Genomic DNA, 27,089 nt, shown 5'->3' with positions numbered 1-27,089 from the left:
TCCAAGCTAGGTCCATTGTTTTAATTGGCTCCCGAATATCTGCACTACGATTTGTAGACTTCTTAATATAACTTATGGTATTTTTTTTTTTTAGTTTCGACCATGGGCGCAATATAGCAATAGAAAATTAATTATTAATTTTGTAAATTAAAATGTATCAACTCCCCTGAATATATTCATTACCATTGGCAGACTTCCCTGAGATTCCAAGCTGGGTCCATTGTTTTAATTGGCTCCCGAATATCTGCACTACGATTGATAGACTTCTTAATATAACTTATGGTATTTATTTTAGTTTCGACCATGGGCGCAATATAGCTATAGAAAATTAATTATTAATTTTGTTATTTTAAAATGTATCAACTTAATATGCAATTTTGTGGGCGGAAATGAAAATAAAAAATACCTTGCTACAAGCAAATATGCTAATGAACGAAGTCGGTAGCATAGGATCGGGACGCCATCTTGTCGTCTGGCAATTGACGGCCTCGGTACTTCCAGCAGTACCTTGCCAGGTACATTTTCTTAAAGGAATGTTATGGAGTGGAGATGTATGCATTCCTTCAAGCTGCAACAAGTTTGTATACCCTGCAAGCTGAGAGTGGTTGAAAAGCCCGCCAACGTCTCTCACGATGACGATAATGAGGATGAGCCGTATGACATTTAATTTGCAGGTAATGATTTGTTAAACACAGGTTAGGTTAGACGAATTCATCATCCTTTCATTTCTTCGTAGTCGGCATCTATCATAACGAACATGGCGTACCATTCGTCCGACACGACTTCGTTACTTATGAAATCTGTTTTAGGACCTTTTTTGTTTTTTATTGCATATTACGTTGATACATTACAATTTACAAAAATTAGTAATTAATTTTCTATTGCTATATTGCACCCATGGTCGAAACTAAAAATTTACCAAATTTATATTCCATGTGCGAGTGCATTCAGAACTGAACTTTTCATTGTTGAATGAGAAAAATTGGTTGGGATTTAGCAAAATTACAAAAATAAATGTTATATATTTTTTTTTTGGTCAGTGATATAATACCCCATAGGCTGGGCCTCTTGTTTTGGTTGGCCCCTGAATATATGCATTACCATTGGCGGCCTTCCCTGAGATTCCAAGCTGGGTCCATTGTTTTAATTGGCTCCCGAATATCTGCACTACGATTGGCAGACTTCTCAATATTGGTGGTAATTAACCTACGCTCATTTGCATAAACTTGGAAAGGTGCCTATTTTCATGAAAAACGTATAATATCCGATATCTCAAAAACTATTCATCATGTCATCAAAACTTATATTCCATATGTGAGTGCATTCAGAACTGAACATTTTCGTTATTGAATGAGAAAAATCAGTTGGGATTTAGCAAAATTACATAAATGATGTATTCTTTTTGGTCAGTGAAATCGGACCACCTCCATGGACGGTCTGCCATGCCAATATCCCTAAAAAACAACATGAACACGTTACGGGAATTGTGGGGAATAAAACTAACATTAGCAGTTTTATTCCCAAAATTCTCGATTCACTTAAAAACGCAAGATTTAACAAATGACTACAGTCTGAGTGGAGTGAGACTAGACCAATGCAAAATGGCTGTCTGTGTTGTGGACGCTATCATGTCATAGCCATGATAGCGTGAATGAATGCAGTGGCATGGACTCGAAAACTGTTGAAGTTTTCAATTTTCTTGTCAAGATACATGCATCTTGGTTATAACTTGGTTGTAACTTGGTTGTAACTTTTGCTAGGCCTATGCACTGTCGCCGTCAGCAGGCTAGCTACGAAACGTGTCGAAATAGTAAGTCACTGTCCGAGGCAATTTTTTGCACTGAAGCCCATAAGGCGCACCACCCGATTTTGGCCGATTTTAAGGATTTTGCCCGCGCCTTATGGTCCGAAAAATACGGTAATTGATCTCCCATTGAAAAAAGAGAAAAAAAATCTTGTAGTTGGTGGAAGCAGGCTGAAGTAAAACCAGTTGCTGCCTCACCACCTGCACGTGGTACCTCTGGGTGCAGTACCATCCTGGAGTTGATATAGAGACCACTGCATAAGCTTCCCCCTAATGGGAACCTCCTTGTCATTAATGACATGATGGAAGGAAAAACAATTTATGCTATCATGCTTGCAGATGAAGCCCCCTAAGCCCATGTCATACACAAGTATTGCTGGAAGCCACCTAAAGCCATTTCATTACCTAACCACTAAAATTGTAGACAAAATGAAAGATGCTCAAGAAAATCTGATAAATAGCATAGTGTGAATGAAAGTACTTGCATTGGTGGGCAGATGAAAAGTAAGGCAAGGCAAAAAGTAGGGGAGATGAGTGCAGGGTGATGGACTGGGACATAAGTGCCAGGAAGCAAACTGTCACTGAACATGGGGAGGAACCAGGGCTGCAAAAGAGCCTGCTAAAATCAGATGTGATGCTGGAAATGTGGAAATCTGTTAATTTAATTTAAATGCTTGGAAGCAATCTGAATGGAAAATTCTTAGAGTAAGCAACGAGAAATACATGAAAATCATGGCAAGAAATGGTATTGCAAGAGCAGAAATGCATATTGGGAGGCAAATAAGGACTGAGGGAAAGTAAAAAGCACGAGATTAGCACAGGGTAGTAGAAAATAAGACGGGCCACAGAAAACAACCTGCTGTATGTAAGGAACCAATACTGTACAATATCCTGCTAGTATTGGGTGCAACCCTGGTAATATGGAACTGTCCCAGCTATTAGTAAATGTAGAATGTACAAGCATGAGATTAGCACAGGGTGGCATAAAATAGGACACAGGCCACAGAAAACAACCTGCTATATGTAAGGAACCAATATTGTAAAAGATCCTGCTAGTATTGGGTGCAACCCTGGTAATATGGAACTGTCCCATCTATGAAAAAGCATGAATAAATGTAGAATGTACAGCTGCACAGAAAACTATCGTTAGTAAATCACGCTAATCATTTTGACACAAAACAACGAAACTATATGAGACAAGTTGAAGTCTCCATCGGAAATAAGATTATCATGTCATAGTGAATCCATATGAACTCCGGAACTATTATTCGATTCATATTCATTCCGAAGGAATTCGAACAATTCGAACCCCAGAAATACCAACCCTTCGGTATCATAAGGTTATGTTCATTAGCGAATGTTTCGACACCCCTACTAATGATAGTTTTCTGTGTAGCTGTACAAGTATTGGGGTCGGGTGTATTGAGTCTGCCTTCATTAAAAAGTAGTGACATGATCAGTACTCAGATCAGTTGAAAGTGAGTAGAATTGACATTGAAAATATCTTGGTTGGGGATGTGAAAATTGTAAGGTAGTTTGAAAAAATTGATCTTCCATACTTAAAGGATGTCAAATGGTTTATTTTATTGATGTCAACTTGTGGAACTGCCAAAACAATGGCATAGTTCAATCTGAAACCATATACAAAGCTAAATTTTATTTTCGATCCTGTTCTGACTAACACTATCATAACACTTGAGTGTCTAAAATTATCTGCACATTCACTATAACATATTTTTGTCACACTGCGTTCTGCGCAAGTATGGTTATTGTTGGTACTGTTGTGGTCACCTGATTGAAATTTGATCCTGATCATGCATTTTGCTTTCCTTACAATATAAACATGGCTGCTCCACTTGCAGTATGCACCAAAGAAGAATAAACATCAATGACCCTATTTCTTTGGTCACAAGGTTTGTTAGTCTGAAATTCATCAGAGGTTTTTAGCACAATACGGGGACAATGCACTACCACATAGAACTGTTTGTGAGTGGATCAAGAAGTTTAAAAGTGGGCAGGTAAGTGTGGCAAAACACAAGACTTGTGCTTATGCTCTGCAGTAAGCTCCCTTAGCACCCATCTCACACCCTTTATGGAAGCAGAGCTCATCATGGATGATTAGATTGGCAAAACGGAATAATCCACAGAGAACAAGCTACCTCATCGATGATAACTCGCCGGTTTGCCATTACCATCTCTCAAGCTTGCTGAATATTCTCATCAGTAATGGAGGTTGACAGGTGTCCTTCTCCCTCTTTGTGTGTCACGCTTGTACAGCCACTTTTAAACTTCTTGATCGACTCGTTCACACTAACATGGTAGTTCACTGTTTCCGTATTGTGCTAAAAGACTCTGAATTTCAGCCCCCTGACACACCCTCCAACCATAGGAATCGGGTCACTGCTCTTTGTTCTTCCTTGGTGCATGGTGCTAGTTGAGTGGCTTTGTTTACACTGTAAAGACAGAAGGCAAAATAGCATGATCAGACTCAAAATTCAATCATGTTACCATAACAGTACCAACTATTAGCTTGCATAAGTAGAATGCAGTGTGACAATAATAAAGGTGTTATTGTGAAAATCCAGGTAATATTTTTACTCTGCCATGTGAATCTAAAATGCTCCACTGTCCCTTGGCAAGCCCCAGTGACTATTATAAATCATAGTATATTTGAACAGCTGGGACTAGGGATTGGAACCTGTAGATGTCTTACAGGACTGAGATTAGAATAGTCTTCCTACAGCATGACTTCAATGCTATAAACACCTTTGCCTCTCTCGGGAAGTGTTGTCCCAAGGGGTTGGTACTTGTAGTATCAGGATTGGTAATTGATTCCCTTCCCTTGAACCATTTGGTGACAGGTATGGACCCACACTTGTTAAACACTTTCTTTAGAGAACTGGAGGTGACCAATGAATGTTGTTTACTATTGTGGGACTGTGGGTGTACAGTCATTAACTCTGATCAAGTACATACATACATATACCAAGGCTTTTTCCCCCTTACAAGGGAGGTAGCCAAAAAGGAAAAGGCATAAAATCATTCCCACCCATTCCATCCCTAAATACACTCCACTCCCCTCCACCCTTCCTCTTATCTTAGCACCTCCTGGATGATGGGACATCCCTGCACCCTGTCCACTGACCTGGGTCAGAAGCAGTGTCACAAGGCACAGCACATCCACAACAAGGTAGCTTCATTAAATCAGCGACCCTCCCCTCTCCGTCCCTCCATTGCATAAAATGAGAGGACGGGGAGAAATCCCTTCGGGCTGCGTCAAATGTTTCTCACATACTACCTTACCCCCCCACCCATTCCAACTCGTGCATCACGTCATCATCCATATACAACCATTCTCCATTCACCCTTGTCTTCTGTCCTCTCCCATCCTTCCTATCCTTCCTCAACAGACATTCCCTTCTTCCCCAAAGCCCCCTTCACCCCATCCATCCATCTCATCCTATGACACCCCCTCATGTTCACTCCCTCCACATCTGCCTTCCATACCTTTTTAACTAGTCTTTCTTCACTCATTCTTTCCATGTGTCCAAACCATCTTAATACTCTTTCATCAACCCTATCTCCCAACTCGCTCTCCACCCCTGTTCTCCTCCTCACCTCCTCATTTCTCGCTCTCTCCAGCCTAGTAACCCCTATCATACTTCTCAGACACCTCATCTCAAACACGTTCAAACTCCTTCTCACTTCCTCTTATGTTCCATGTTTCTACCCCATACAGTGCTGTTGGCACAATCGCTCCTTCATACAGTCTCCTCTTAGCATCCATTCCCAAATGTCTATTCCTCGTTACACTTTTTAATCTACCAAGGCATTTACACGCTTCTCTCAATCTACATTCTACCTCCACCTTCACTCCACCTTTTCCTGACACATTTGCACCCAAGTATCTGAAACTATCCACTTCCTCCAGTTGCTCTCCCTTAACCCCTTCACTCTGGGCCAAAATCTCGCGGGTAGCATTAGCTGCCAGACGTGCGATGTTGCATGATAATACATTATAAAAAATAGTCACCGCTGTATTGCTTGTTCTCTCTTTCACCCGTGAATTTTGATAACCATAGAAAATATGATGAAGCCAGTTTACAGAGTATGGGGGTCATGCAGGTACAACTAAAATAAATATAATCAAGACGCCAACATCGGCACACTCGCGTACCCACTTGCTCCTCATGACGCCTACGTAGGTGTCACCGTATGGAAGGGGTTAATGCTCACTTCCAGTCTGCTGCCACTTTCACCCATTGTACATCTCATCACGTTGCTTTTACCCACATTTATCTTCAGCTTTCTTCTTTCACACACTCTCCCAAACTGTCACCAACTTCCTCAATCCCTCCTCTGATCCTGCCACAAGCGCAGTATTGTCCGCAAACAACAGCTGGCTTATCTCCCACTTTTCTCCATTTTCTTTAACCATCTCCAATCCCTGACCCACCACCCTTGCATTTAGCTCTCGCACTACCCCATCCATGTATAAGTTGAACAGCCAGGGAGACATAACACAATCCTGACGAAGTCCCACCTTTACCTCAAACCATTCACTCTCTCCATTTCTAATCCTGACACATGCTTTACTACTCTTGTAAAAACTCTTGACAGCTAGAAGCTTTCCTCCTATCATGTATATCCGCAAAACCTCCCACAATGCCTTCCTGTCTACCCTGTCGTAAGCCTTTTCCAGATCCATAAAAACCCAAAAAACATCCTTCCCCTTTCCTGATCAAGTAATTGTACTATAATTGCACTAGAAAGTTACTAAAATGTGTGTACATACGTATCTTCATTGTGGATATTCAAACCTAGTCAGAAATATACTGTACATGTTCACATTTTAATGCAAATTCTTCATATAATGAACAGGTATAAATTGTTCAGTTTTCTCTAGTCTAGAGGGAAGGCAACAAAACCTGGTAATTAACTATACATGATTAATTTATCGTAAAAAATAAAAAAATAAATTCAATTTTTTTTGAGGCCGTATTGAGTTCAGAGGGCCAGTAACAGTCTACAAGAACTTCACTATGGAAGCTAATGCTACCATAGGTGATGTGGACCCAAGCAACTTCAATATCTTCAGGAACATAACCACCCTTTTAATAGAGGATTCCACCCTCATTGCAGACAGTTTAAATGTGAGCCAGTGTGATTTTTGTTTGTACTTATGGTGGCATACATATACTTTGATTTGTATGTTTATATTTGTAATGTTAATGATAATTTCAGATAACCAATAATTTGTCGGCACTACTTGTGGATGGTGTAAACTTGACTAGTCTTCCTGAGATGTTCTGGTCAAAAACAATTCCTCAGACAATCAATCACTTTATCAATCTAACTTCAGTAGTATTCAGGTGAGTTTTAAAAAATTTGTTAAAAAAGTGGGTGGGGACAAACATTGGTATTCTTTTCTGTAGTTACATGTCAGTAGTTTGAAGCAAAATTATAGCTTACAAAATAGAACAGAATGTAGGAATTCTCCATACACGCATTATTAGGCTAGCTACAAAACCTTGTTTGTGAGAATGCTGTACTTGGTTAGATTCTCATCCATGTTGATGTTCCAGGAACAATGTTTCAGTGGGAACACTAAATGACAAGTTGCCGTCAGATTATCTCCAAGTAGAAGAGCATCAGAACATAACAGGATATTACCACTTTCAGGCAAGTTGAGGGTACATTTCCACGGTATTGATGTAATTCAAAAGCGAGACCCTAACAATTCATTCGGCAAAGGATATTATTCTTTGGATTCCCTAACACTGTATAGGGCAGACTTGGAATGTAAGGAAGGCAGAAAGGAAGAATTTAGAGGTTTAAGATGAAGTGTTCAAGAAGTATTTTGTGGGATTACAAGGATGGATAGTGCAAAATAAGAGGCGTAGTGTAAGTGGGGATTGAAAGGGAGTGGAAGATAGGGTTGGTCAAAGAATACAGGGAAGTTTTGGGCATGTGTAAAGCGAGTGTTTTGGAAATAAATTAAGAGGAAGAGGAGGCGAATCAAGTACAGAAGAAAAGGTAAAAGGTGCAGATGGAGAGATGATAATGGAAGAGAAGGCAGTAAGGGGAAGATGGGCAGAATATTTTAGGGAGTTGCTAAATGTGAAGGAGGATAGGAAGGGAAAGATAGTTGCAGTGGGAAATGATAAGAAAATGACCATGATGAGTGAGGAAAATGGAGGAGAAATAAGGAAGGATGAAGTGAAGGCAGTTATGATGAAAGCAGGTAAGGCACCTGGGTTGGATGGATGCCATGCAGAATGTTTGAAAAAAGGAGGTACAGTAATGGTGGACTGGTTGGTGAGGTTATTTAATGCTTGCTGGAGAGAGGGTAGAGTGCTGGAGGACTGGAGTGCCTGTATAGTTCCACTTTACAAGGGAAAAGGGGACAAGTGTGAATGTAGTAGTTTGAGGGATTAGCTTGTGTGTAGTTGGGAAGGCTTATGGGAGGATCTTGACTGAGAGGATTAGGAGAGGAACAGAGGGAGTAATTGGTGAGGAACAGTGTGGTTTTAGGACGGGTAGAGGTTGTGTAGATCAGATCTTTGTGGTAAGACAAATATGTGAGAAAGCTGTAGGAAAGGGGAAGGATGTTTTTTGGGCTTTTATGGATCTGGAAAAGGCTCACGATAGGGTAAACAGAAAGGCACTGTGGGAAGTTATGCAGATATATGGGATAGGAGGAAAGCTTCTTGGAGCTGTCAAAAGTTTTTGAGAGTAGTAGAGCTTGTCAGGATTAGAAATGGAGAGAGTGAGTGGTTCGAGGTGAAGGTGGGACTTCGTCAAGGATGCTTTGTCGTCCTGGCTGTTCAACTTATACATGGATGGGGTAGTGCGAGAGGTAAATGCAAGGATAGTGGGTCAGGGATTGGAGATGGTTAAAGAAAATGGAGAAAAGTGGGAGGTGCGCCAGCTGTTGTTTGCTGACGACACTGCGCTTGTGGCAGGATCAGAGGAGGGATTGAGGAAGTTGGTGACAGAGTTTGGGAGAGTATGTGATAGAAGAAAGCTAAAGATAAATGTGGGTAAAAGTAAGGTGATGAGATGTACAAGGGGTGAAAGTGGCAGTAATCTGGAAGTGAGCATTAAGGGAGAGCGACTGGAGGAAGTGGATAGTTTTAGATACTTGGGTGCAAATGTGGCAGGAAAAGGTGGAGTGAAGGTGGAGGTAGAATGTAGATTGAGAGAAGCGAGTAAATGCCTTGGTGGATTAAAGAGTGTAATGAGGAATAGACATTTGGAAATGTTAAGAGGAGACTGTATGAAGGAGTGATTGTGCCAACAGCACTGTATGGGGCAGAAACATGGAACATAAGAGAAGAAGAGAGGAGGAGATTGAATGTGTTTGAGATGGTGTCTAGATAGTGAGAAATGAGGAGATGAGGAGGAGAACGGGGATGGAAAGGGAGTTGGGAGATAGAGTTGATGAAAGAGTATTAGGATGGTTTGGACACATGGAAAGAATGAGTGAAGAAAGACTAGTAAAAGAGGTATGGAAGGCAGATGTGGAGGGAGTGAACATGAGGGGGCATCCTAGGATGAGGTGGATGGATGGGGTGAAGGGGGCTTTGGGGAAGAGGGGAATGTCTGTTGAGGAAGGACGGGAGAGGACAGAAGACAGGGGTGAATGGAGAATGGTTGTATATGGATGATGATGTGATGCATGAGGTGGAATGGGCGGGGGGATGGGGGGTGAGGTATGTGTGAGCAAAATTTGACGCAGCCCGAAGGGATTTCTCCCCTTCTTCTCCTTTTATGCATGGGGGGACGGAGAGGGGGAGTCGCCAATTTAATGAAGCAGCCTTGCTGTGGATGTGCTGTGTCTTGCGACACTGCTTCTGACCCAGGGCAGTGGACAAGGTGCAGGGATGACCTGTCATCCGGGAGGTGCTAAGATAAGAGGGAGGGTGGAGGGGAGTGGAGTGTATTCAGGGATGGAATGGGTGGGAATGATTTTATGCCTTTTTCTTTTTGGCTACCTCACTTGTAAGGGGGCAAAAAGCCTTGGTATATGTACAGTGGCCGCGAAAAGTTTGTGCACGTAATTAACGAGACACAAATGTAAACACTTGACATTTAAATAATCATTTAAAGACCTATAAATGGCTTATTACATACCTTATTTACCAAGCGATTTTCCTTTAAGCTTTATGACCTTCTCCAAACGTGCCGGGATGCATCTTGCCAGGTTTTGTACGTGTTGAGGAATATTATCCCAAATATCCTGTATTTCTGTTTTTAGCTTAGCTACAGTGTAGACGTCACGATCTTGAAGCTGTTTTTTAATTATATGCCTTATGTGCTCGATGGGATTTAGGTCTGGAGAATTTCCAGGCCATTTTTTGAAGTAATCGACACCACAGTCTTCTAACCATTGGGTAACAGACCGAGCTGTGTGAGCAGGAGCTCCGTCCTGCATAAACCAACTAGCATTCCACTTTTCAAAACTTTCAGGCAGGTTATCACACAATAACTCGAAATAAGTGTGCTGATTTACACACTCATTTTGTGCAAGAAACACTAAATTGCCAACTCCACCAAATGCAAAGCATCCCCACACCATAACACTTGCAGCATGTTTCACCACTTTAGCTGTATAGCGAGGGTCATTAGGGTCAGACCCCCTGGGGCGCCTCACACGCTTCGACCTGCAGCCCGACGACACCACAAACGTTGACTCATCACTCCACAATACTCGTTCCCAGTCTTCTAAGGACCAGTCCTTATATTTCTTGCAAAATGCTATGCGATCACGTATGTTTTTTGCACTTAGGAGGGGAAGAACTTTAGCACAGCAACTACGGTATTGTAAATCTTTGGCTAAATGATCAGAAATACATCTTACAGACATATCATGCAGCAGTGCAGGGTTATTTTCTTTCAGTTTTCGAGCTGTGAGCGTTGGATCTTTATCTAACTGCCTCCTAATAACCGTAGAAGTACGATTTGATATCTTCCTTGGCCGACCAGAGCAATGCTTTGGAGTACGAATGATGTCACTTCCTTCGTCTCGAAATTTCTTGGTCCACTTTTGCACTTGACGCACTCCAATTCCCACACGAGTAGCAATATCTTTACACTTATAACCCTCCTTATAGAGGGTTATGATTGTAACAACTGTGTCTCTTTCCAGCTCTTTACCACTTCCCATTACGGAGATATCAAGGCACAAAAACAGAGACCACCGCAAAAAAAAGACTACTCCCCGTGAGAGATGTTTAGAAACTGACTCCACGTGACATCGAGTGCGCCTAAACAGAGTTGCCAAGTAGTGCGTATTGTCTCGGCTAAATACGGGTACAAACGCTAGCATTGAAAAATAGCGAAAAGTTTGGGTGGAAAGTTGTATTTTTCGCATGTTTTGAGTTTGGGCGCCTATAATTTTGCGCCCAAACTTTTCGCGGCCACTGTATGTATGTAAAGTGAGTGAAGAATGACAGAAGGCAGAGTTGGTGACCTTGAGGGAAAGACAGTAGGTGGTGGATGGGTGAAATAAAGACTTGTATAAATGGGGAATTGTTGAACAGGGAAGGTAGTTGGCATGAGATAGGTGTGGATGAAAAATGGTTGAGTGGATGATAAATTGATGTGACCCAAAGGGATTTCACCATGTCTTGTTACTTATGAGTGAATGAGGGAGGGAGGGTCGTCATGTAATGAAGTGGTGGGGATAAACCAGCTTCAGCTGTTGAGTTCTGATATGGAGGTGCTGTCTTGCTGCATTGCTTCTGACCCAGGTAATAGGCAGGGATGGCCCTTCATCCACAAGGAACAAAGATAAAAAGGAAAACAAATGGGTGTTAGGCAAACAGTGGATGCATCCTTGCTACCCCCTTATAAAGGGAAGAGGACTTAGGGTATACAGAGTATTTCAAGTAATAGATTTTGAGGAAAACGAGGTCTTCACTATCTTTTGTTGGCCACAATGAAGATGCATTCCACTTGAAATTACTAGAATCAGCACCTTCATTGACTATGAAAATAGTTTTAGTAGGTAAATATTAAGATCAATAGGTTTCAGGGTTAGACATAATAAAATAAGATGAGATTTGTTGAAGATAGCAATATAGCCCACTTTAGAAAATAATTTGCATTTTTGAGCAGGAGTTGAAGTCGAGGGTGGGGCTATCTAGTTATCTGAAACAACAACAATATTGAAATCTCATAGGGAGAGAAGTGCCACAACTAATCTTTAATGAACCTTGAAAACATCACAAGGCTATGGGCATTCAAAAGGTTGATATACATTGTACATGCATGTGGACTACTGCGGAAGATTAAAGTGATGTTCCACTATGTGGATGAAGGAATGATGAAAAATTGTTGAAACCTGATATGTCCAAGACTGGAATGAGTCTGTAGTATAGTACCCAGTCAGAGTGAATGATATAAGAAAGATGGTGACAACACAAAGGGCAGCAACCAAACTGGTCACCATCCTGGCATCCTACTGTGTCCCCAAATGGGACATTCCTAAAAAAAAGCAAAGGCATAAGAGTCTGTGAGATATCCAACCAGAACCCTAAGGTTTGGGTGTTTTAATGTGTGGATGTGGTACAGCTGAAAGTAAAGGGGAAGAGATAGGCAGTATGTGAGAAAGCTGGATGTGTTGGCATAGAGTGAAACAAAGTTGAAAGGGAGGGGCTAGCTTGAGTTTGGGAGCATAATTTGAAGGGTGTCAGGAGTGAATAGAGGACGAGGGAAAGAAATGGTAGCTGTATTAATGAAGAGATAGGTGTGTGTGTGGTGGAGTGGAAAGAAGTTTCAAGGTTATTGTGGATGAAGGTGAAACTGGGAAGGAAGATGCAAGTTTTTGTAAGTGCATATGGGCCTGGTAGTGAGAAGAGTGTAGAGGAAAGGGAGGCTTATTATATTTAAATGAGTCTGTAGAGGGTTTAGGGAGAAATGTTAATGTGGTGGTATTGGGGGATCTTAATGCTAAGGTAGGAAATGAACCAGTAGACAGTGGTTGGGAAGTGTAGAGTTCCAGGAAAAAATTGTAGGGGAGAGTTGGTCATGTGTCTAGAAAGAGAGCTAATGATAGCAATTAGAAGCATTTAGGAAGAAAGTCAAGCATAAGCACACATGGGAGAGGGTAGATGGAAGGGTGGTAGATAGGGCATTAATGGACTACATAGTGGTAAACATGAGAAGAGTAGGGAGAGTTTTGGATGTACATATTCTAAGGGAGTGAGGGAATTTCAGAATTTTTTGGTGGAAGGTAAGTTGAGAGTGGAGGATATTTTGAGAGAGGAAAAGGACAGAAGGTAGGGAGGTGCTTGGAGTAAACTGCTTAAGGGGGTACGCGACACCTGGGGGGGTGAATTTGGTCAAGATATGGCATTTTTCAAAACTGTGTTCAAAATGTTCGTATACCACTTAGAAATAAATCCCGACAAATAATTTTCCAGCCGCGCGCAATTTAAAGGTCCTGGGTGAGGATTAAAGGGACAGATTTAAAGGCACAACCCACACTAGAAGGAGGCGTGCCACTTAGGACCTTCAGGCGCAGCGAATAACGTTGAAATTTGATTGAATTTACACTCGCCCAGTGTATCAACGGCCAATACGATTGTGGAGGGGAAGGGAGGAAGGTGGAGGGAGAATATTTCGCCAACTTTGTGCGAAACTAAGCGTTAGTTACCGGCTAACTCTGAAAAGGGAAGTACGCATGTCTCATGAGCTCTCATTGCAATCTATTACTTTAGCTAGTACATATTACTCTTTAGTACAGTCATCATGGGTAGCAAAAAGAACAAAAGAACATCACAATGACAAAAAACAGCAGTTACAGATGGCAAGCAGTCAAAGACGACTAAAGATCTCACCACCTCTCACTCCACCACCGCCCTCACCTGCACCTCTGTGACGGTGACAGAGGTAAAGGACAACATTAGACTAAACAATTCAAAGAGGAAGATTAAATCCAAAGAAGAAAGCAAGAGGAAAAAGATCAAGGCTATACAGGAAGAAGAAAGAAGAAGGGACATCATATGATGCTGGAGGGGGTGCCCTACCAACATAGATTGGCGAAGGGAATCTGATGAGGAAAGAGAAGGCGCCCACTACTGGAAAATAAACCTCTTTCCAATGATTTAGATACCCTGAAGACCCCCAGCAGAGAGGTTTCATATGAAGAAACCGCCAAAGGTGCAAAAAAGCAAATTATATGATGTTGTCGTCTGTGCGTCGTCACTACTGTGACACACTTATACTTTAGTTTTTCAGTATTTAAAGTACTTATAATTAAAATATGTTGATAATTTTTACTGTACTTATTATATAATAAGAATTAAGACATGAAAAAATCAGTCAAATTGGTGAAACTATAAGCAAGTTACAGATATATTCATATTTCAAGTTGCCATATCTCCGTTCGATATTTTTCTACTTTTTTTTAATCATAAAAAATCTAATATACATTAGATTTAAATGAAACTTACAGGGAATATTACTTTTAGTAAGTGCTAGGGCCGATCGTTCGAATATTTTGAATAGGATGAAAGAGTTCGGAGGAATAATGGAAACGAGCAAAAAAATTGTATTTTTCACGATTTTTGCCAGCCATTAAAATTGAAATGCCTGCATGCAAAAGTATAAAGAAAATTGTTCAATTACTCAATGACCGGCTCTAGGTGTGCCTACTGACTAATCATAGCCAAAATATAAAACAAATTGGTCCACGTATTATGGTGCTGTGCACTTTTAAATGTTGCTACTGGTATACGTACATGTGTACATGTGTACATATGTACATGTGTACATACATCATTCTGCTTCACCTAAAATGTAAGCAATATGGATACCTATTTACCTGAGAAGTTTCAGCTCTTTACTCTAAATATTTTAGAAAATGACCTCCAGGTGTCGCGTACCCCCTTAAATGAGAAAAATAAAGGGAGTACAAGAAGGTGAGAGAGGAGTGGAAGGGAGTGAAGGATTGAGTAGAACTATGAATGGAGGAATGGGGATGGTTCAAGGAGGGAGTCGCAAGGTGTGCAACGTTGGTGTGTGGAACAAGGAGGACGGAAGGAAATGGAAGGGTAATGAGTAGTGGGATGAGTAAGTAAAGAAAGTTGTAGAAGAGAAAGTGAGCATTCAGATTGATTGCAAAATAGGACGAGAGAATCCTATAAGGTACAAAGAAAAGAGAAGTAAAGTACAAGAGAAAGGAGGCAGAGAGGAGAGCAGATGTGAAATTGGGTAAGAGTATGACAATTTTTTTTAAAGTAATAGGTTTTTTGGATGGAAATTAAGAGAAGGGGAGGTGAATCAACTGGAGAAGGAAAGGTAAAAGGTGCAGATGGAGAGATGATAATGGAAGAGAAGGCAGTAAGAGGAAGATGGGCAAATTATTTTAGGGAGTTGCTAAATGTGAAGGAGGGTAGGGAGGGAAAGGTAGTTGCAGTGGGAAACTTGGAAAATGACAGTGGGGATGGTTCAAGGAGGGAGTCGCAAGGTGTGCAACGTTGGTGTGTGGAACAAGGAGGACGGAAGGAAATGGAAGGGTAATGAGTAGTGGGATGAGTAAGTAAAGAAAGTTGTAGAAGAGAAAGTGAGCATTCAGATTGATTGCAAAATAGGACGAGAGAATCCTATAAGGTACAAAGAAAAGAGAAGTAGAGTACAAGAGAAAGGAGGCAGAGAGGAGAGCAGATGTGAAATTGGGTAAGAGTATGACAATTTTTTTTAAAGTAATAGGTTTTTTGGATGGAAATTAAGAGAAGGGGAGGTGAATCAACTGGAGAAGGAAAGGTAAAAGGTGCAGATGGAGAGATGATAATGGAAGAGAAGGCAGTAAGAGGAAGATGGGCAAATTATTTTAGGGAGTTGCTAAATGTGAAGGAGGGTAGGGAGGGAAAGGTAGTTGCAGTGGGAAACACTTGGAAAATGACAGTGAGCAAGGAAAATGGAGAAATAAAAGATGAAGTGAAAGCAGATAAAATGATGATCAGGTAAGGCACCTGGATTGCATGGGTGTTGTGGGTAATGTCTAAAAAAGGGAGGTACAGTGATGGACTGGTTGGTGAGGTTGTTTAATATTTGTGCTTGTAAGGGAGACTGGTCCATAGTTAGTTGGAAGTTCCTTGTCCCCTCCTTTATATATTGGTACAATATTTGTATTTTTCCAATCTTGTGTATGTATCATATGTATTCATGTGTGTATTTACCTAGTTGTATTTTACGGGAAGGGGAGCTATGCTCATGGTGTCCCGTGGTGTCCCGTGGTGTCCCGTGGTGTCCCGTGGTGTCCCGTGGTGTCCCGTGGTGTCCCGTGGTGTCCCGTGGTGTCCCGTGGTGTCCCGTGGTGTGTATATATATATATATGTATACATATATGTATACATATACACGTGTGTAATATATATATATATATATATATATAATTTTTTTTTTTTTTTAGAGCAATGTGACTGTGGGCAACATTTCAATGCACAGTGGCGTGTTGATGGACCAAGTAGATGTGTCTGAAATATCAAAGGATGTCATGACTATTGGTGCCAACCAAATAATCTTCACTGAAATGGTAAGTAGGAACCATTAGTGTCTTGTATTGAAAGTATTAGGGAACATTGTACAATAAGTTTCATATAATGAACTAATTCAGCCAAGGACAAGTATGGTACACAGAAGTTTGCTATCTGGGGTTTATTCTCCCCCCCCCCCAACACACACACACACACACACACACTCACTCACTCCCTCCCTCCAAAGGTATTTCTCCTTTTCTTTAATTACTTGACTGGATGAGGAAGGGTTGCAATGTAATGAAGTGGTGGGGGTAAATGAGCATCAGTTGCTGGGTCCTGCTATGGAGGTATTTCCAAGCTACATAACTTCCGACTCGTGTAGTAGGTGGAGAGGGGGTGCTTCAACCACAAGGAGCCAAGATGAAATGGAAAACAGATGGGTGATTGGTGGGTGTAGGATAGGTGAAGGATGGCATGCATTGTTGGTTACTTACCATATAAAGGTGAAGAAGCCTTTTTTGTTATTTAGATAGAAGACTGAATGCATAATTAGAATAACTTTGAGTGCACTAATCTTGAGCTTCAACTTGCAGAATTTCTTTGATGGCCTGCTAGTGAATGTGGAAATGAACCTTTCCAGCATAAATGGAATTCACCCAGATGATTTTATGCTTTTGGATGGAGATCAAAAACACACAGGTACGGATTGAAAGCACACAGGTAAAAGAAGTGGAACAAAAATAACAATTGTGCACTCTCCCCTATCAGGAGGTGCAACTTGAGGGACTGACACTGTCTCCAGATTGGGTCCAGGATCTCTTAAATAATTTACTGTATTTCTTACACTTTTTCACACTCAGCCTGTGACTTAGAAATAGTTCCACACTTGTACAGTATAGACTGTAGTCCAAAGTTTCTTCTCTTAGAGATCTGTAGGAGGGCCTGAAGACCATTGCCAACCACTGTGAGGCAAAGGAATTTCCACTTGGTGAAACTCAAGGCAGTAATTATGTAGTGAAACAAAATTGAAAAGGAAAGGAAATTTAGAGTTAGCATGGTGGTTACAGATCTTACATACATACATACATATACCAAGGCTTTTTCCCCCTTCCAAGGGAGGTAGCCAAAAAGGGAAAGGCATAAAAACACTCCCACCCATTTCATCCCTAAATACACTCCACACCCCTCCCACCCTTCCTCTCATCTGAGCACCTCCTGGATGACTGGTCATCCCTGCACCCTGCCCACCGCCCTGGGTCAGAAGCAGTGTCGCAAGACACAGTACATCCACAGCGAGGCCGCTTCATTTAATCGGCGACCCCCCCTCTCCGTCCCCCTTTGCATATAAGGCGAGGACGGGGAGAAATCCCTTCGGGCTGCGTCAAAATTTACTCACACATACTACCCCACCCCCCACTTCCCCGCCCATTCCTCCTCATGCAGTCACAACATCATCCATATACAACCATTCTCCACTCACCTCTGTCTTCCGTCCTCTCCCTTCCTTCCTCTCCCTTCCTTCCTCAACAGACATTCCCCTCTTCCCCAAAGCCCCCTTCACCCCATCCATCCACCTCATTCTAGGACGTCCCCTCATGTTCACTCCCTCCACATCTGCCTTCCATACCTCTTTTACTAGTCTTTCTTCACTCATTCTTTCCATGTGTCCAAACCATCCTAATATTCTTTCATCAACCCTATCTCCCAAATCCTTTTTCACCCCTGTTCTCCTCCTCACCTCCTCATTTCTCACTCTATCTAGCCTAGTAACCCCCACCATACTTCTCAGACACCTCATCTCAAACACATTCAAACTCCTTCTCTCTTCTTCTCTTATGTGGGTAAAAGTAAGGTGATGAGATGTACAAGGGGTGAAAGTGGCAGTAGACTGGAAGTGAACATTAAGGGAGAGCGACTGGAGGAAGTGGATAGTTTTAGATACTTGGGTGCAAGTGTAGCAGGAAAAGGTGGAGTGAAGGTGGAGGTAGAATGTAGATTGAGAGAAGCGAGTAAATGCCTTGGTGGTTTAAAGAGTGTAATGAGGAATAGACATTTGGGAATGGATGCGAAGAGGAGACTGTATGAAGGAGTGATTGTGCCAACAGCACTGTATGGGGCAGAAACGTGGAACATAAGTTACAGATCTTAATTTCCCCATTAAAAACAGTGGTAGTCAGAGGGGTCAAGTTCCAAGATGGTATAGAATTCCACCCAATAAATTTTTCTGATAACAAATAACATTGTGAACATCATGAGTAACTATTCTATATACCAAGGGCGGCTTCTCCCATTATGAGGGAAGTCGCAAAGTCTAGGCATGCACCCAAAGAGAGAAAAAAAGGAACCATGAAAAGGATATAGATAAATGCAAAGAGCAACCCAAGCTATTTTATCGATACGTGAATGGCAAACTTAAAAACCAGCAAGAAATGGTGAAACTATGCCAAGGGAATATAGAATACACAGAAGCATTAGAAATGGCCGAAGTTGTGAATAATCACTTCAAATTTGTCATCACTAGAGAAAGCACAATAATGGGATGAAGGTAATGAAAGGCGATCTCCTCCCATGAGCGAGATAACAATAACACAAAAAGAAATGTTAGAAAATCTATCAAACCTTGACATCAGGAAATCACATGGCCCGAATGGAGTTGTAAATTGGATTCTAAAAGAATGCAAAGAAGAACTTAACAGACAAAATACATAACATAATGAATTGCTCACTCAGAGAATGAAAAATACCAAAAGACTGGAAAAATGCTAACATTGTACCAATATGTAAAGGAGGAAACGAGGAAGAACCAACTAACTATAGGCCAGTCTCACTAACAAGCACTATAGCCAAAATTTGAGAAAATTGTCAAGAATAGATGGGTAAAACACCTGGAAGACAACAATATAATAAATCCAAGACAATTTGGGTTCAGACAAGGAAGATCATGTACCACAAACATAATGTTTCTACTCAAGATTAATAGACATAGTGCAAGAAAGGAATGGATGGGCTGATTGTGCCTTCCTAGACTTACAAAAAGCTTTTGACAAAGTACCACACAAAATTGTTAAAAACTGGAACATATAGGAGGGATACAAGGGAACCTACTAAAATGGATGAAGGACTTCCTGATTGTTAGAAAGATGAGAGTAGTGCTCGGAAAAATGTTCAGACTGGAAAGAGGTGATCAGTGGAGTACCACAAGGATCTGTATTGGCTCCAATAATGTTTGCTATTTATGTGAATGACATGGATGATGTGAAATGTTACATGAGCTTCTTTGTAGATGACTCCAAACTGTTAAGGAAAGTAAAAACCGAAAAGGATTGTGAATCACTGCAGGAAGACCTGAATTAGGTATGGAACTGGAGTCTGAAATGGGAAGTGGACTTCAATATTAAGAAGTGTAGCATAATATGGAATTTGGAAAAAACAAAAACAGAATATCAGGACTATATAAAATTGGAACCAAGGAGGTAAAGGAGAGATCCGAAAAAGATTTGGGTGTAATTATCTCAAACAAATTGTCCTATGACACAGATAAATAAAATTGTCAGAAAATCCTACAACTTGCTAAGATCAATAAAAGTGGCATTAACGTATTTGGATAAAGAAATGGTTAAAACAATATTGGTCACACTGATAATGCCAAGACTACAATATTCGGCAACACTGTGGTCACCCAGTACCAAAAAGAATATAAAGAAAATAGAATCCAGAGAGCAGCAACAAAAATGACCCCTGCACTTGCTAATTGAAGAGAAGGCAGTAAGGGGAAGATGGGCAGAGTATTTTAGAGAGTTGCTAAATGTGAAGGAGGATAGGGAGGGAAAGATAGTTGCAGTGGGAAGTGCTAATAAAATGACCAAAATGGAGAAATAAGGATGAGGTGAAGGCAGTTATTAAGATGATGAAAGCAGGTAAGGCACCTGGTCTGGATGGATGCCATGCAGAATGTTTAAAAAAAGAAAAAGGAGGTACAGTGATGGTGGACTGGCTGGTAAGGTTATTTAATGTTTGCTGGAGAGAGGGTAGAGTGCCGGAGGACTGGAGGAGTGCCTGTATAGTTCCACTTTACAAGGGAAAAGGGGACAAGTGAGTGTAGTGGTTTCAGAGGGATTAGCTTGTTAACCCCTTCACTCCAGGCCAAAATCTCGCAGGCAGCATTAGCTGCCAGACGTGCGATGTTGCGTCATAATACTCTCATTATAAAAAATAGTTACCGCTGTATCACTCATTCTCTTTCACCCGTGAATTTTGATAACCATAGAAAATATGATGAAGCCTGTTTACAGAGTATGGGGGTCACACAGGTAAATACACATACCAAGGCTTTTTCCCCCGTACAAGGGGGGTAGCCAAAAAGAAAAAGGCATAAAATCATTCCCACCCATTCCATCCCTGAATACACTCCACACCCCTCCACCCTCCCTCTTATCTTAGCACCTCCTGAATGACGGGTCATCCCTGCAACTTGTCCACTGCCCTGGGTCAGAAGCAGTGTCGCAAGACACAGCACATCCACAGCAAGGCTGCTTCATTAAATCGGCGACCCCCCTCTCCGTCCCCCCATTGCATAAAATGAGAGGACGGGGAGAACTCCCTTCGGGCTGCGTCAAATTTTGCTCGCACATACTACCTCACCCCCCATCCACCCGCCCATTCCACCTCATGCAATCACAACATCATCCATATACAACCATTCTCCATTCACCCGTCTTCTGTCCTCTCCCGTCTTCTGTCCTCTCCCGTCCTTCCTCAAGAGACATTCCCCTCTTCCCCAAAGCCCCCTTCACCCCATCCATCCACCTCATCCTAGGACATTCCCTCATTTTCACTCCCTCCACATCTGCCTTCCACACCTCTTTTACTAGTCTTTCTTCACTCATTCTTTCCATGTGTCCAAACCATCCTAATATTCTTTCATCAACCCTATCTCCCAGCTCCTTTTCCACCCCTGTTCTCCTCACCTCCTCATTTCTCACTCTATCTAGCCTAGTAACCCCCATCATACTTCTCACGACGACACCTCATCTCAAACACATTCAAACTCCTTCTCTCTTCTTCTTATGTTCCATGTTTCTGCCCCATACAGTGCTGTTGGCACAATCACTCCTTCATATAGTCTCCTCTTAGCATCCATTCCCTAATGTCTATTCCTCATTACACTCTTTAATCCACCAAGGCATTTACTCCCTTCTATCAATCTACATTCTACCTCCACTTTCACTCCACCTTTCCCTGCCACATTTGCACCCAAGTATCTAAAACTATCCACTTCCTCCAGTCGCTCTCCATTAATGCTCACTTCCAGTCTACTGCCACTTTCACCCCTTGTACATCTCATCACCTTACTTTTACCCACATTTATCTTTAGCTTTCTTCTATCACACTCTCCCAAACTCTGCCACCATCTTCCTCAATCCCTCCTCCGATCCTGCCACAAGCGCAGTGTCGTCCGCAAACAACAGCTGGCTCACCTCCCACTTTTCTCTATTTTCTTTAACCATCTCCAATCCCTTGCCCACTACCCTTGCATTTACCTCTCGCACCACCCCATCCATGTATAAGTTGAACAGCCAGGGCGACATAACGCATCCTTGACGAAGTCCCACCTTTACCTCGAACCACTCGCTCTCTCCATTTCCAATCCTGACACAAGCTCTACTATTCTCATAAAAACTCTTGACAGCTCCGAGAAGCTTTCCTCCTATCCCGTATATCTGCATAACCTCCCACAGTGCCTACTGTCTACCCTATCATAAGCCTTTTCCAGATCCATAAAAGCCCAAAAAACATCCTTCCCCTTTACTATAGCTTTCTCACATATGTCTTACCACAGAGATCTGATCTACACAACCTCTACCTGTCCTAAATCCACACAGTTCCTCACCAATTACCGTATTTTTCGGACTATAGCCCGCACCGTTATATGACCTGCACCCCCTTACACCTTAGTGAAAATCCACACAAGACCCGCACCGCTGTATGACCATCAGTCATATGGCGTGCGCGGCAGTGTAGATCCGACGATGTATACTACCCATGTATGGGTGGCCACAGGCAGAGCTCACGGCGGTTGTTATGGCCGGCCATTGACGTGGTGATCAAAGTAATTTCAAAGCTGAGGCTTTCTAAATTTTCTGTTTCATCTATGCTTATGTGATTTATAAAAAAAAATACAGGTAGTCCTCACTTTACGCGCTAGATGCGTTCCAAAAGGCAGCGCGTAATGTGAATTTCGCGTAATGTGAGGAATTAAACTCGCTACTTTGCTGTTACAAGTGTTTCCAATACCATAATCCTTCCTGCAGCTGAGCCACGAGCTAAGCATATAACCTCTGACCTGCCTTGTTGTTGTTGATTTACCACCACATATGGGATCACGGGTTAATTGGCCTTTACGCCTTGATAAGTAGCGTCCCTCTGCTGATCTGCACGCTGTTGTTGTTGTTGTAGCGGCAGCTTATTGCGATTCAAGGATGAATAAATTTCTTTCAAGTTTTTTTCTACATTCATTTTTATTTTACTTTTATGAAAATAAAATTACCCTTGGACAATGAAAAAAATCATGGGTCAGGAAACCATCCCGCAAGCTGAGATGTTGCTCTCACACGTTTCCATACTGACAACAACACAACACTCACCGCTCGCTGTGTACTATTGTAGATTCCTAACTAGGCTTCACCCCCTGACGTGTCACTGCGCGCTATATCGGACTCGGTGTGTGTGTGTGATGTTTGTGGTGAGGCAGGGGCGGCAGGGTCATCGGGAGCGTCCATCTCCGATTCGGTGCCTGTCTCCGATTCGCTGGTTAGCTGACTTGGTGTGCGTTGTCGGAAGAAGTTTGTGATCGGCTGTTGTTTTGTCTTTTGTTGTTTTTCTTTTAACATAGCATTATAGCAAGCCATGTTCTCCATCACACGTCGTATGATGGTGCTGCTCCTCTCGACATTAGGATCATTCTCCTCTATGACCCTCATTGCATGCATCAACGAGTCCATACACTCAGACAAGTTGGCAGCTGTGAGGGCTCGCTGTGGTCCTGGTGATGCTGCTGCTGCTGCTGCTTCCTCTTTCTCCTCCATCATTTTCACTCTCTCTTTCTCGATGTCAAACAAATCTTCATTGGAGAGCTCTTGTGTGTGAGACTGAAGCAAGTTGTCGATGTCCTCCTCTTCCAAATCCTCGAAGCCAACTTGCTGTGCTAGACGCAGACTTTTAACATTGGCCTTGGCTACATTGTCGTCTATGCTGTATCCTTTGAAGTCGTAGACAAATTGAGGACACAATTTTTTCCAGACTCCATTGCAGCATGATGTTGGCACTTCACTCCACGAATCCTTGATGAAGGTTAGAGCATCTTTTACCGTGAACTGCCACCAATAATCACGGACTGAGATGTTTTGTTGCTCCGTCACTTTCACAAGGTTCGCCAATGTTGAACGTAGATAATACGCCTTGAATGTCGAGATTATCCCTTGGTCACAAGGCTGGATGAGCGAGGTCGTGTTTGGCGGTAAAAACACGATCTTGATGTTGTTGCTGATATCGGCCAGGTATGCTGGGTGACTTGGCGCGTTGTCCACAATCAACAAGATCTTGAAGGGGATGTTTTCTTTGTTGCAGTACACCTCCAGCTCCCTGTGCAGTTTATTCTTGAAATAATCGCCAAACACTGCCCCAGTCATCCAGCCCTTCGAGTTGGCTTACCAGTACACTGGCAGAAAGGCCTTGTCGTAACCCTGGCCAAAAAAAAAGAAACGTAAGATTTTATACGGTCTAAAAAATTCATTCGCACAATCTTTTGCATAGAAAATGGTAACATGGAATAAGGTTAGTTTTACAACTCTTACCTTGAGGGCTCGAGGATTCTCTGAGTGATACACAAGTGCTGGCTTGAGTTTGTAGTCGCCCTCTGCATTGGCCCCCAACAGCAGCGTTAAGCGGTCCTTAGATGCCTTGAATCCAGGGGCAGAAGCTTCCTCTTTGGAGATGTAGGTGCGGTTGGGTAGTTTCTTCCAATAGAGGCCGGTTTCGTCGATGTTGAACACTTGCTTTGATGAATAATTCCCGTCTTCTATAATTTTCTTGAGCTCTTCTGGGAATTCGGCTGCAGCTCGAGCATCAGCTGAAGAAGCTTCCCCAACCAACTTCAAATTATGAAAACTGTGCCTTTTTTGAAATTTATTAAACCACCCGTTGCTGGCAGAAAAAGGCTTCTTGTCCCCTTCAATGCTGTCATAAATAGACAGCGCCTTCACCTTAATCAGCGCCAAGCTAACCGGCACACGCGTCTTATTTTGATGCTCAATCCAAGTTGCAAGCATCTTCTCCATCCTTTCCATCTCCATAGGGCGAGAATATGATGACTTGTTAGCTTGTAGAGGCGTTCCTGATTTGGCAGCTTCACGAATCTTGGTGGAGTTTTGTTTTATGGTCCTCACCGTAGACTCGCTGAGGCCCATTGCCGCCACAATCACATTGTTTCTCTGCCCTTTATCTAACCTGTCCAGAACTTCCAGCTTTTGCTCCAATGTCAATGTCTTCCTTGCTTTCTTCTGCCTACCATCACAGGCTGGAAATGTCGCTGGGCGCTTGGGAGCCATGGTAAACAAGAACACTGATGATTTGATGAACACAGAGATGCTGACACAACGAAGCGTTGGTAAACAATGAGCTTGGTGGCGAGAGGGATGCGGAGGCTGGAATCAGCTAGCGTCACCTAGCGGCTGCCTTACGGAACTAAATCGCAGCCCGCGTATTTTAACTTTCCGGATTTCGCGTTACTCTGAGGAATTTGTGTAATGTGAGGAATACCCCCTAGTTTTGGACACCGCTTTAATGTGAAATCGCGTAATGTGAACCCGCGTAAAACGAGGATTACCTGTATATGTTTTCCGATATTGGCAGGTTTCTTGGTGATATCTTGCTTTTCAGGATTCATCACACGTCAAAGGCCGACACCTACGTACAATTTGGTTTCTAAAGCTGCCACTAGATGTAGTGGTAACTTCGATGAAAGAGGGGTGATCTCGAAAGTGTGCAACTGATCTTACGATACCTTTGGGATGGGTCGAAGACGTGGCATTGCAATTCATGATCATGATACCAGTATTCCTCCAGTCCTATTTATTTCTGATTGTGATGAAGATGAAGAATAACCAACAAATTACATTTCAATATATTTTATTGCACAAAGAACCTTAATAAATTTGTGTAAATAATGCCATAAAACCCTGTTTGATTGTTTACATACATACATACATATACCAAGGCTTTTTCCCCCTTACAAGGGAGGTAGCCAAAAAGGGAAAGGCATAAAAACACTCCCACCCATTTCATCCCTAAATACACTCCACACCCCTCCCACCCTCCCTCTCATCTGAGCACCTCCTGGATGACGGGTCATCCCTGCACCCTGCCCACCGCACCTGGGTCAGAAGCAGTGTCGCAAGACACAGTACATCCACAGCAAGGCCGCTTCATTTAATCGGCGACCCCCCCTCTCCGTCCCCCTCTGCATATAAGGCGAGGACGGGGAGAAATCCCTTCGGGCTGCGTCAAAATTTACTCGCACATACTACCCCGGCCCCCACCCCCCCGCCTATTCCTCCTCATGCAGTCACAACATCATCCATATACAACCATTCTCCACTCACCTCTGTCTTCCGTCCTCTCCCTTCCTTCCTCTCCCTTCCTTCCTCTCCCTTCCTTCCTCTCCCTTCCTTCCTCTCCCTTCCTTCCTCTCCCTTCCTTCCTCTCCCTTCCTTCCTCAACAGACATTCCCCTCTTCCCCAAAGCCCCCTTCACCCCATCCATCCACCTCATCCTAGGACGTCCCCTCATGTTCACTCCCTCCACATCTGCCTTCCATACCTCTTTTACTAGTCTTTCTTCACTCATTCTTTCCATGTGTCCAAACCATCCTAATATTCTTTCATCAACCCTATCTCCCAAATCCTTTTTCACCCCTGTTCTCCTCCTCACCTCCTCATTTCTCACTCTATCCATCCTAGTAACCCCCACCATACTTCTCAGACACCTCATCTCAAACACATTCAAACTCCTTCTCTCTTCTTCTCTTATATTCCACGTTTCTGCCCCATACAGTGCTGTTGGCACAATCACTCCTTCATACAGTCTCCTCTTCGCATCCATTCCCAAATGTCTATTCCTCATTACACTCTTTAAACCACCAAGGCATTTACTCGCTTCTCTCAATCTACATTCTACCTCCACCTTCACTCCACCTTTTCCTGCTACACTTGCACCCAAGTATCTAAAACTATCCACTTCCTCCAGTCGCTCTCCCTTAATGTTCACTTCCAGTCTACTGCCACTTTCACCCTTTGTACATCTCATCACCTTACTTTTATTCACATTTATCTTTAGTTTGATTGTTTACCGGTAATTAATCAATCAATTGGTTTATAAATGCCATACAAAGACTGGTAATTAATTATTAAACCAAACAATTCCCAATGGTTAGTTTTCAATAGAATAGAACAATAATAGAGCACATTACTGAACTGTTATGAACAGTCTCAATGGAGCACATCGTTATTAGAAAAAAAAAAAATATGTATATGTTTATGAAGGCGTATCATCGCTCACGAAGCCATCGAATTCCTCATCCTCTGTATCGTCATGGAAGAGGTTGTGGTATAAATCGGCCAATTGTGATGCAGTGACCTCATCCGTTTCGATTTCGGATTCGTCCGATTTCTTTTCAGTCGTAGCATGCATCGAACATTGCAGTATGGCACATTTCCGATTTACGGAAACCGCTCTGAATA

The 27,089-nt window shown here is 42.3% G+C and overlaps 1 protein-coding gene across 1 annotated transcript in view; it reads left to right on the top strand.

Annotated features, from left to right (window-relative positions):
* Positions 1-27,089, top strand: part of fs(1)M3 (female sterile (1) M3) — a 233,366-nt gene that overhangs the window by 76,531 nt on the left and 129,746 nt on the right. The window contains exons 18-22 of the mRNA XM_076192535.1: positions 6,800-6,957; positions 7,049-7,176; positions 7,390-7,486; positions 16,227-16,349; positions 16,887-16,992. Coding sequence (XP_076048650.1) covers positions 6,800-6,957; positions 7,049-7,176; positions 7,390-7,486; positions 16,227-16,349; positions 16,887-16,992 — 612 coding nt within the window. The remainder of the gene's footprint in view (positions 1-6,799; positions 6,958-7,048; positions 7,177-7,389; positions 7,487-16,226; positions 16,350-16,886; positions 16,993-27,089) is intronic.

Source organism: Oratosquilla oratoria, chromosome 11 (assembly GCF_046742065.1).
Source record: "Oratosquilla oratoria isolate Oo_2021 chromosome 11, ASM4674206v1, whole genome shotgun sequence".
Taxonomy (NCBI): Eukaryota; Metazoa; Arthropoda; class Malacostraca; order Stomatopoda; family Squillidae; genus Oratosquilla; species Oratosquilla oratoria.
This window is presented reverse-complemented; position numbering and strand designations above follow the sequence as displayed.